Source organism: Typopeltis vanoorti, chromosome 20, assembly GCF_054136105.1.
Source record: "Typopeltis vanoorti isolate ZY-2024b chromosome 20, IOZ_Tvanoo_1.0, whole genome shotgun sequence".
Lineage (NCBI taxonomy): Eukaryota > Metazoa > Arthropoda > Arachnida > Uropygi > Thelyphonidae > Typopeltis > Typopeltis vanoorti.
In genome coordinates, this window is record NC_143568.1 from 96528697 (window position 1) to 96541293 (window position 12597).

General features: G+C 33.8%; 1 protein-coding gene across 6 annotated transcripts in view; it reads right to left on the minus strand.

Annotated features, from left to right (window-relative positions):
* Positions 1-12597, minus strand: part of LOC150095691 (uncharacterized) — a 369335-nt gene that overhangs the window by 123669 nt on the left and 233069 nt on the right. For all 6 annotated transcript variants that reach the window (XM_090409912.1, XM_090409913.1, XM_090409909.1 and 3 more), the window contains exon 12: positions 11748-11794. In XM_090409912.1, the coding sequence (XP_090266038.1) occupies positions 11748-11794 (47 nt within the window). The remainder of the gene's footprint in view (positions 1-11747; positions 11795-12597) is intronic.

Sequence of the window (12597 nt, forward strand, 5' to 3'; positions counted from 1 at the left end):
AGTTTTTTTTTAATATTTTTATTATTATTATTACATGACACCTCCAAGGAGTCCAAAGATTCATCACGGGAGGGCAGCTACTCTACAACTCTCCGTCTCCACCACCACCACCTTCATCATTTACACCAACGCCACCTACTGCTGACCACCACCACTAGTATTTTCACAGACAATCACAAACATCCATGCCTATGGCAGGATTCGAACCCACAACCTTTTGGCTGGAGAGCAGGTATACTAACCTCTCAGCCAACCAGGCTGGCTTTAACCAGGTTTCTTTAATTCACACAAAAAACACAAAGGCAATATTTCAAGCAATATATTTCAGCCCAAATATTACAGGCCATCATCAGTGGCGATGTCAGTCAATTACAAGGCAGAAAGAAACAGTAAAAGCTCTGTAATGCTATACATAAAACAATGCAATGGTATAAATGAGGACATACTATTAATTATTAACTTTATTTAAAAAACTTTAGTGATATGTGATTAGAATAAGACTTTCCCATATCTTAGAGAGAGGAAATTGTTAAGATTTAAGTTCAGACAGTGAAGTAATGCCTCAGCACCATCTTTAAACAAATTCAAATTTATAGCGACACAGATGAAGTAAGCTTATTTCAGACCATAGGATATCGTAGACTGTATCTATTCTGTGCTGTGTAAAGCCAGACTTCTCATATTTCCTGTTGCTAATATTAGATAGGTGTTATTGTATTCTCTTTTCTACTGTGCATTCAGTTCATCCAAAGTAAGAATGATGACAGTCACAAGGAACATGGTAGACACTAGGAGCTAGAGAAAAGCATTTATCTTCGGAAGATAAAAGCCATGATGATAATTTGTTGATAGGAGGAAAAGTAGTTCTAAATTATATTTTTTAAGAATTCTGGAAATGGATTCTGAGATGCCAGAAATATATGTGATTTAGACTTGACGTGCCGTTTCCTTATTTGAGCTAGGATTATATGAATTAAAAAGTTGTTGCATGGTCCTTTCTGAGAAGCCACTGAGTTTCACATATCATTTGATGTTTAAGAGTTCCTGCTATAATAGTCGAGGTAGAACAAATAGTATGAGCATGTCACAATAAAGTTTTTATAATTCCAGTCTTCTGATGGATGGCAAGCCAATTGCTGTTGAATGTATAGTGATGGTAAGTTTTTGATAAATGGAAGTAATTAATTCATCTGATAGTGAGTGGAAGAGTAGAATATCTAAAAAGTACAATTTGTTGTCTTTTTCCATTTCCATAATAAATTTAATTCATAGATATAGATTGTTTATATTAGATACAAAAAAAGTAGGTGTGTCTTCATTATGGGAGAATGGACTTACCATGCAGTTCCTTCAACTTGACTGCAAAACTTATTTTGAAAAATAAAATATCTGAACGCATGACAAAGTTAGATAATTTCACTATATCCTTCGGAAATACTTGAATGTAAAGGTAGTATATCCTAAAGAGGAATATTTGTGGAGAGAGATTCTATATCAAAGCTAGCCATTATATCAATAGGTTGCAAGGAAATATTTTTCTCTTTATCTAGAAAATTGGAAGAATTTTTTATGAATGAGTGGGAGTTGCCAGTCTGAGCTTTCATTAGGTGTGATAAAAATTTGGCTATTCGGTAAATATGTGAATTCATGCAATTGACAATTGGACAAAGAAGAAGAATGTCTTATGTATCTTAGGTAAACCACAGAACCTTGGTGTTTTAGCAAAAAAGTTTTTCTATGATGTCCCATCGAGGCTTACAACTTCATCTAGTAGTTCAGTTTCCTGAGTTGTCTATTAGTGAGAATGTAATCCAAATTTTGGTACACTGATCGATCTTGTAATAAGAGTGTGATTTTCCTTTTATAATTGACAGAATCCATAACAACTGTAGTGTTCTCCTCGTCAGACTTAGTAATTATGAGATGACTGTTGCATCTTAAGGATTCTCCCAAAACTTTGTTCACATTTCCTTTTCAATGAATTCATCACCCAGCCAAACTCAGCCTTTGGCATTAAAACAGTACAGGATTACCTCAAAGACTTCTATGCCTCTTTTCTGTGGTTTAATTACTGTTTCACTCAACTGATCCAACTGTCTGCTCTAACTGAATAACTGGAATAACCTGCATTGGAATGAGGGCCATAATTCCCCACTCAATACAAATATCCAACCACTGACCAGGCCTCAATTCTTTAATAAGTATGCCAAAGAAGTCAAAATAAAAATTTAACAGCATATTGAAAGTGACAGAAGTCAGAAAGCCTGGCATTAAACTACCATACAGCCTGAAACAGTGTCAAAATTATCAATAAATTCATATCCTACGTTGAAAGTATCAAATGCAAAACCTTGCCATCATCAAATTCCTGCCATGTACCCTCAAGAGGTGTACAGGATATGATAGTACTACATGAAAAATTTACATCATTACTAACCTTCCTATCTACAATTATCCTGTTACTTGTCAAGACTCCAACATTACCAGATCTTATATTTCTATTGTCTAAGTAGCGTTTCTCACCCTTTCTAAGCCCAAAGACCAGTAAAATGCCTAAAACAATTCTGTGGACCATTAAGTTATGTAATTTTTTTAAAAATGTATGTGGGAATTACCAACATTTGGGGAAAACTGTGCATTTATAACATAATAAATCTAAAAGCATGTTTTGAATATATATGGAAACATAATTAACTTGGAAGTAAATGATTAAAAGTGTATCATCATTGAATAAAATTTTAATTTTTATTAAACAAATAAATAATATGATATAATTATGTTACTATTTACTTTTAATGAGATGGATGAGCTTCTCGGCCTTGCAGACTTGCTGGATATCTGGCTCAATATTGGTCAACTTCAGTCGAAGATCGGCACACATTTGAAGGAGCGATGAAAATTCTTTCTTACAAAGATAGATTGTAGAAAACTGCATGACGAATTTCGATGCTTCTTCAGATAATTCGGGAAATTCACTTCTCAATGAGGGCGAGATCCAGAATCGAGCCAAACCACGATCACGGAATTGCATTTTAAGCCCACTGTCACTTGAAAGCTCAATTAGCTGTTCTTTTTTCGATAACGAAAGGTCGTTCTCGTGACTGCAAGCCCGAAATGGATTGTGAACCCACAGAAATTTCTCATACAAGTTATTCAGAAAATATGTTTCCAAATTCTGTTTCAGAGTTTTGAGGTGGACACAAACCCTTTCCCAGTGGTTAAATTCAAAACTAATGAGTTTCGGGGCCCTATATAAAATAACCAATTGTATTTACCTTTTGAATACTATCTGGGGATGCTCCAAACCTCCCCGTCCCCTTTCATCATGCGTTCATAATCAGGCTACTGTTGATATTGACTTTATATGCACATTCAAAACTGTAAACAATTGTTGAATAATAACACAATAATGCAGGCATAATTACCATAAAGGCAGAAAAGTCACAAAACAGAAAAATGTTCCTACAAAATAACCAATTGTATTTACCTTTGAATGAGATCCACTGGTTGAGTGTCCAGCAAGTCAGCAAATCTTTCCTTTCGTTTAGCATATTAACATTATCACATTGCAACTGATGGGAATTCTGTGTTTCTGTAGATTCATCACACACCTCTTTCTCTTCAGAAATTACACACAAACTCTCATTACAAACTCATTTTGTATTATCATTGTCATCCGAGCTATTTTTCTGTTTAAAGAAGGTACCAATACACTTATCCATAATTTAAACACCGTACTACTCGAATATAACTCGCACCCCTGATTTTACTTTTCTAAAAAAGGAATTGAAGTTTTGCATATACCTTGCAAATGAAAAAAAAGCTGAAAAACGTTCAGAGCGGGGCGATAGTAACTTGCTTCCGCGGTAAACAGCATGCCCTCCCCAATAGCCACTATATTGCAGAGGCAAGAAAAACAACTACTTTTTATTATGTCAGTGAATAAGTACCAGCAGTCTGTGTAATATATTTCTCAACAAATAGTGCAATTACAGACAACTGGGATAAAAACGATACTAATTAATGAATCACGTCTCCTCATACAGAAACTATGCCGTATAGACTCGAGCAAAACCATATGTTGCACCGACACAGTATCTAACTAAAAACTATTGTTATTAATTAGATGTGAGTGAGTTCTATCCGCAGCAATAAAATTCAACCAAACGTGTTAAAACTTAGAAATATATACAGTATAAATATATATATATTTCCAAAAAATATATAAATACTGGGGTTAACTCACAGCACACTTTGTCCAAGTAATACTTAGCACTTCTGAAGATATATTGAGCCTTGGTTGAAGGAGGAAAACCTTCAATGATAAAAATCAATAAACAACAAGCAATTGGTTGAAATGAAGTCATGTGGATAACACATGTTCACTTCAAATCATCATTCTGCTGCTACAAATTAAAATAGTGGCAGAATGTTCATTCCATGAACATTCTGCTGCTATTTTTTTTTATTTTTTTTAAGTATCCATTTTATTTCAATACTTTTTACTTACGTATTCAATTTTAATTTGTTTTTTTGGATAATTAAAATATACAGATTTGGTTAATTTATGTCTGCCTGTGGCCCACCTGTCCCATCGTCGCGGACCATAGGTTGAGAAACACTGGTCTAAAGCACTTCGTACTGTATCAATCCACCTACATCTTGGTCTTCCTCTGGGTCGTTTTCCAGCCAACCTGGCAGAGAACACTTGTTTTGCTAATCTTTCCTTGCCAATTATATTTAAGTAACCATACCACCTGAGATTAGCTCTGCTAACGCATTCCTAGATGCTGACAATGTCAAGTTCTTTCCTAATATCCTCATTTTTAATATGATATTGCCATTGATGCCATCTGTTCACACCTCTAATCTTTCTCAGGACTCTCCTATCTGCGGTCTCTAGTCTTTGGTCAAGTGTTTTACTTCTGACCCAGCTCTCAGATCCATAAGTTATGACTTGTTTGAACACTGTCTTGTATACAGCTAATTTAGTGTTCCAAATAATTTCTCTCTTATTCCATTTGAATTTATTCAATTGACTTCCTACCATACCAGCTTTGTTGATTCTGTTGTCTATTTCCATATTTCATTTACCATCTTCAGTAAAAATCATGTCTAAGTAGCTCAAATGTTTTACTTGTTCCACAGGTTCTCTTCACAACACAGTTGACATTTTCAACGATTCTGCCTATTTTCATTATCTTTGTATTGCTGACCTTCATACCATATCTATTACAACAGTTATTCAATTTAGTCAGGGAATCTTATAGACTTATAGCAGATTTATTTAGAAGTATAACATCATCTGCATAAAGCAAAGAGCGGACATTAACATCTCCAATTTTGATATCAGGTTTAATACCACTTTCCTTCATAATGTGATCCATATAGATAATGAATAACAGAGGAGATAATGTACATCCTTGTCTCACACCAGATTTAACATTAAACCATCTTCCTGTACTTCCTTCAATTCTAATTGCTGACTTATAACTCAAATAAAGACTAAGTATTGCTTGATATTATGCCTCATCGACACCATATAACCGTAGCGTATTGAATAGCTTCTCCCTTGTCACCTTGTCATATGCCTTTTCTAGATCGACAAAACTTAAATACAGATCTTTGTTATATTACTCCATACTTCAAAAATATCCTTTTCTCCTGTTTTCATATCACCTTTATCATATCTAAGTCCTTTCACAGCACTCTTTCCTCCATTTCTAAGCTTCTTCAACAACCTGCAGAATATTTTGCCACCTTCTTGATATTTATTTTCTATGTTCTTGCCAAAGACCTTTTGTTTAGCTAGTTTTATAGAGTGTTTAGCTTTCTTACATTTGTCTTTATATTCTCTAAGAGCACAAGCGGACTTATTTGCCATGAAATTTTGATATGCTTTCTTCTTTTCCTGCACTGCCTCTCTAACTTCCTGTGTCCACATGGAGTTCTGATTTTTCTATCATTGCAGACAAAATCACCACATGCCTCTCTGGCTGAATCAATCAGGGTTTTCTTCAAGGCTTGCCACTGAATCTCCAAGGTTTGGTTCCTGTTCTCAAACTCTTTAATTTTTTTCTGCAATAATCTTTGTGTATTTTAGTCTACAGTTCACATCTGAGAGCTGCTCAACGTTTATTCGCTTTAAAACTTTCTTATATGTTATTCTTTTCAACATGTTATTTTGTCACATCACTCTACAAAGAGTGATGTGGGCAAATATCAAAATGGGGAACTGGACATGAGACTTATTTGTGCCTATGGTCCCACAGAAGGTTCTACTATAGTGCACACCATTTGTAGATCTCTGCTTGGCATTTTGCCAAGAACAGTCGATTCATGCTGAAGGGGAGAAAGAAATGAAGGATGTACAAATTGGTCACCAATATGCGAAATCACGTGCTTTCTTGTATGTCGCTGTATTAGTAGTAGCTTGATTTTTGTTGTCGCTTTTTTGCATTTTTTTTTATTATTAATTTGTATGATGGATCCAGTACAGTCAACAAGTTCTGTTGTTAAACGTTTCAGTAGCAAAAGAATATTGAATAACGTGCTGACATTCTGCGAAAAAGAATCATTAAAAAGGCAGTCTCCTCGTTTTCCTCTTCCTCAAGTCATAAAACGTGCAAGTTCAATTGCGGGCGTATCAGGGTCGATTGTTAAAAGAATTCGTAGGGAATCAAAAGGTGAAGGTAAGCCAAAATTTAAATCTCCTATACAAAAGCGCCAGAGAAAGAAAACCATCGAAACCATAGCTTTGAATGATTTTGATGTAGACATTATAAGAAGAATTTCACGAATTTTATGTGGTTGAGAAAAGAATGCCAAGTGTTCTGAAATTGATTCCTGTGCTTAAAGAAAAAATTAATTTTCCTTGGAAAAGAAAAACTTTAAGGAAAATACTTCATGAAATTGGATTTAGTTTTAAAAAGTCCCAGAATAAAAGGAAACTTATCATGGAGCGAAGTGACATTGCTTTATCTAGAACGCAGTATTTGAGAGCAGTACATCGTTTCAGGGAGGAGAAAAGACTGATTGTGTATCTAGATGAAACTTGGATTGATAGTAATTTAACTTATGGAAAATGTTGGCAGTCTAAAGAAGAATGTGGAGTGCTACAAACCGGAAATGCCTCGCGGCGCATAATAATTCTGTGTGCAGGTGGAGAAATGTTTTTTTTTTTTTTTTTTTTTTTTTTTTAACCGAATTCAAACTTACTATACAAAGCTAATTCAACTACTGGAGATTACCATGGGCAAATGAATTCTACGATCTTTGAAAAGCGGGCAGAAGAAAAACCGATTTCAAACCTTCCTAAAAATGCTGTTGTTATAATTGATAATGCTTCATATTACTCTATTCGATTAAACAAAGTTCCAAATTGGTCTAATAAGAAGCAAGTTCTTATGGATTGGCTCTCTGCAAATAACATTTCATTCCTCAGATATGCGAAAAATTGAATTGCTTAATTTGGTCAAAAGAAATTGCCCACAACTAAACTATTTAAATTCGACATGATGCACAAAGATCATGGATTTCTAGCTTTGAGGCTACCACCATATCATTGTGATATTAATGGTATTGAGTATGTTTGTGCAGAAGTGAAAAGTTTCATTCGCCATCACAATGTAACTGGGGATATTGACATGTCGAAACTTTTTAAGCTTTCAGAACAGGCGACTGAAAGTATTACAGTTAAAAACTAGGGAAAATATTGCTCTTGTGCCACCTCATTGGAAAATATGTATTGGGACAGAGACGGAATTATCGAAGAATTATGTGAACCTTTGGTGATCAGTTTAAGTGAAAGTGATGGCGATTCGGACACCGATTCAGATGACTATGAAGATTAAAAGGATTTCATAATGGTATTTTTTTCCAGCCTTTTTTTTGCATGGGTTTGTTAAAAGTCACAAGTCATAAATAATTAATCGGTTTAGGACATTAAAGTGTCTCAGTTCTCTCAACTGTAAGTTTAGAATATCTAAGTTCATTTGAAAAAAAATTTGTTTTTCTGTATAATTATTTTTATTTTATAGAAAACTTTCTTAAAAATTAATTTCGTTAAATTTTTGTTTTATGCTATACCTTTTTTTAATTTTGTTAATACTCTACGTACATTTTTCCAACTGTTATACAAGCAAAATAGTTACACTTTAAAAACTACAATGTTCATAAAACAAAAGCTAAATTTTCCAACCTGTAATAATAAACAAACTCATCCCAGGATTGATTACCCTATTATCGGAATGGATTCTCCTTTTTGGGACATGCGTAGAAGTGTTGAAGTGTCTCTAATCTGTGGGCGAACTATAAGGTAGAACTCAAGGAATTTTTTTAAGCTTTAGAGAAAGCAACTGACACAATGAAAAAAGGAAATGTCAGTCCTTGTTGGGGATCTAAATAGCAGAGTAGGAAATGATTGTCAGACATACAAAAATATTTTGGGAAAATTTGGAGAAATGGGCAAAGCTAATAATAATGGCAAATACCTGCTGCATTTCTGCTCAGGACATGGAATGGTTATTAATAACACCATGTTCTAACACGAAAATGTGCACAAATTCACATGGAGAAGAGGCAAGGAATAAGAAAAGTCTCATTGACTATGTAATTGTTGATAATTTCAAATCCTCTATACTAATGAGTATAGAGGATTTGAAATTGAAGTATGGAAGTTGTATGATGTGAATGGGGCATTATATTAAGCAATACTTAGTCTTTGAGTTGTAAGTCAGCAGTTAGAATTGAAGGAAGTACATTATCCCCTCTGTTATTCATTATCTGTATGAATCACATTATGAAGGAAAGAGGTATTAAACCAGATATCAAAATTGGATATGTTAATGTCAGCTCTTTGCTTTATGCAGATGATGTTATACTTCTAAATCTGCTACAAGTCTGCAAGGTTCCCTGACTAAATTGAACAACTGTTGTAATAGATATGGTATGAAGGTCAGCAATAATAAGTCAAAGAACGATGAAAACATCAACTGCATTGTGAATGGATAACCTATAGAAGAAGTAAAACATTTCAGTTACTTAGGCACGATTTTTTGAGAAGATGCTAAATTAAATATGGAAATAGACAACAGAATCAACAAAGCTGATACGGTAGGAAGTCAATTGAATAAATTTATATGGAATAAGAGAGAAGTTAGTCAAAACACTAAATTAGCTGTATATATACATGACGGTGTTCAAACCAATTTTAACTTATGGATCTGAGAGCTCAGAAATAAAACACTTGAGCAAAGACTAGAAACTGCAGATATGATAGTCCTGAGAAAGATTAGGGGCAAGAACAGATGGCATCAATAGCAATATCATATTAAAAACAAGGATATTAGGAAAGAATTTGACATTATTAGCATCCAGGAATGTGTTAGCAGAGCTAATCTCAGGTGGTATGTTAAATGTATGTTAATGTTAAATCTGGTGTCAGAGTAGAATGTACATTATCTCCTCTGTTATTCAGTATCTATAAGAATCACATTATGAAGGAAAGTGGTATTAAACCTGATATCAAAATTGGAGATGTTAATGTCAGCTCTTTGCTTTATGCGAATGATGTTATACTTCTAAATAAATCTGCTACAAGTCTGCAAGGTTCCCTGACTTGCAGACCTGATAATGTTGGAGTCTTGACAGGTAACAGATTGCATTGGAGGAAAATTGTAGATAGGAAGTTAGTGGTGATGTAAATTTTTCATGTAGTGCTCTCATATCCTATACACCCCTTGAGGGTATGTGTCAGGAATTTGATGATAATGATATCAATGGAGTCATTAAAAATGAAGAGTGTGTGTGTGAGCAAAACATATCTAGATGATATGGCCACTTAAATATGATAAAATGGGTGAAGATAGGTTAGTAAAACAGGTGTTTGATGCCAAGATAGTAGGAAAGAGATCCAGAGGAAGACCAAGGTCTAGAGTGGATTGATTCAGTCAGAACTGCCTTAGAAGCATGGAATGTTAGATATGACAATATTGGAGTGCTGACAAGTAATATTGATTTGGAGGAAAATTTTGATAGGAGATTAATAATAATGTAAACTTAATCATGTAGTGCTGTCATAGTAACCTGTACACACCTTGGGGCATGTACAGGTTACTATGACAGCACTACATAACTATCATTCTAATCTCTCTCTTCCATTAGTCAAGATTTCCATCACCATTATTAAAAATCTGCTTTCTTATTGCTGCTGCTTATAGTTACAAGGAAACTGATGATACTTTATTTATTTGTATGGGGTTCTCCACTTTTTCCCCTGGGTCAGGGAGCAGGTTGAGCCCTCCTAATGAGGGATTAGATATATTTTATGACTGCAAATCCGTATGTGTTCATGGGGTTGGTTTACTGTTCTAAGGGATGAAAACCTGAGTTTTCGGGTAATAAAAACCTTCTACCTCCATATGAGACCAGCTAACTCACCTTTAGTGGAAAGAGACCAGATAAAGGTTACTCACGTCATAGATGAGAATCGAACCATGGTCTTTCTGACCAAAGGGTTTCGTCTAGACCGACTGAGTTATGGAGGCTCTATGATGATAGTAGTGTTCAGCAAATACTATAACTTGTTATGCAGAGCAAATTGACCAGATTTCAAATTCTATGAAAGCTTCTGCAGCTTAAAATCAGAAGACTTCTTGCTCCTCCTCTATAATCATGATGATTATAGGGAAGGACTGACACCATTCTGCTGCTTCGCTTTCTGACCTTTTCAGAATTACAAAGTACTTGAAACTTTGAAAACCATTCAACTATTTAGACTGATGATGTGCTGGTTTGAACTCATTATGGAGTTTAATGGAATAAATACAGAACACATAAATAATTCAACACATCACATTTAATCACTCCTATATTTCATCTGTCACTGAGGCATCGTCAGGGTAGCTATTAAAATTGCAAAAAACACAAATACTAAGCAGAAAGGATTAGACTGAAAGGCTGAAATCTTATGTGGAGCATTCTCTATGGATGCTGATTGCTAGCTTTAGCTGTGTTGGGCTGGAGGCCTAGGATTAGAGTACATCCTAATAGATGTAAAAAAGTGACAAAGTTTATTAAGGTGCTATAAGTTTTTTTTTTTTTTAAATAAATCAACAAATGTTATTTTTTCTCCCATTACATTATTCATTTCATATTATACTATGGCTCAATATACTTCTACATATAGAAAGAAGTGACAGCAAGTGTTAATAAAAAAAAAAAAACCAATGAAATTCAGTCTGACAGCATAGCAGCACTCATGTGTCATGGGTGTCATTGGACCTTAAAGTCTGAAACTTTGAAGGATCACAGGTTTAAAAAAAACAGTAGGTAACTAGCATTAATACTTAGACAACTTTTTTTTTCTTTGTGTATGTAAAAGAACAAAAATTATACATGGAAATTTACATTAAGAAGGCTGGTATAGTGGAAGGTCACTTATATAATTTTATTGGAAATATGGAATGATAAAAATGTGTCAATAAAGAAACCATTTTAAAAGGGTATTTACTATTCAAGATATGCAAGCAAAATTAAAACAAAATGGCATGTTATAAAAGAATGAAAGATGATTATTGGAAGCAACAATAACTGATGAAAGATGACCTCAATGAAAAAATAAAGTATTGGATAGATGGATGGATTAATATAATTTTCCACAACTATTTACAGGTATATATGCTAGGAAATGAAAATTTATTACTCCACATTAAATTATTCAGACAGACTTAAAATACATCACTAACCTTGAATTTTGCATGAAATTTTTTCAGTTCTTCTTTTTCATCTCGCCCTTGAAGAAATTATTTTTTTTATTATTTGAGAGAACAATATCTTTCTACAGAAAGAAGACAAATTTTTCAATAATCATGAACATAAATTACAATATGAAGTTTAACATTTTATATTTATACTGCAAGCTACAGCAAGTTACAATATAATAAAATAATCTGAATATTTCTGCAACTTCAAGATTTATTTCCTGAGAAATTACATTTATTAGGTAAACAATGATGAATAATGATGCACAATCTTTCTTATTCAGAAAGAATATTATATTCTTTCTGAATATAATATTCATGGTTTTCTGCAGGTGGTTAAGCAATAATGAACAAATATTTTGTTAATTTTTTTGGCATTGTAGACAAGATGATGCTTGCTAGTTCGAAGTATTTTGAAAATATGCTCTTGATACTGCTGTCTTTAAACCTTCTATCTGATTAAGATATACTGATGAAGTGCTCACCATCTGGCCACATAACTCAGACATCACATTCTATTCCTCCTCAACAACAAACACCTAAGAATCTAGTTCACTATAGAACACTAAAAATAACAGCAGTCTGTCCTTTCGAGACATTTTAATCACACATCTTTTTAATGGCACATTTTCTTTCTCAGTTTATAGATACATAGCTATCTACATACATACATACATACATATTTCAGGTTGAATGTTATCTACTACAGCTGCTTTTCCAACAGCTTGTGTTTATCTTGTATCAAATTACTTGTGTATGCTTTCCTTCTAGGTATTTTCTTGCACTGCTCTATCACTCATTACCTCATTTATTTATTTTTTCTGCTTCAGGCAAC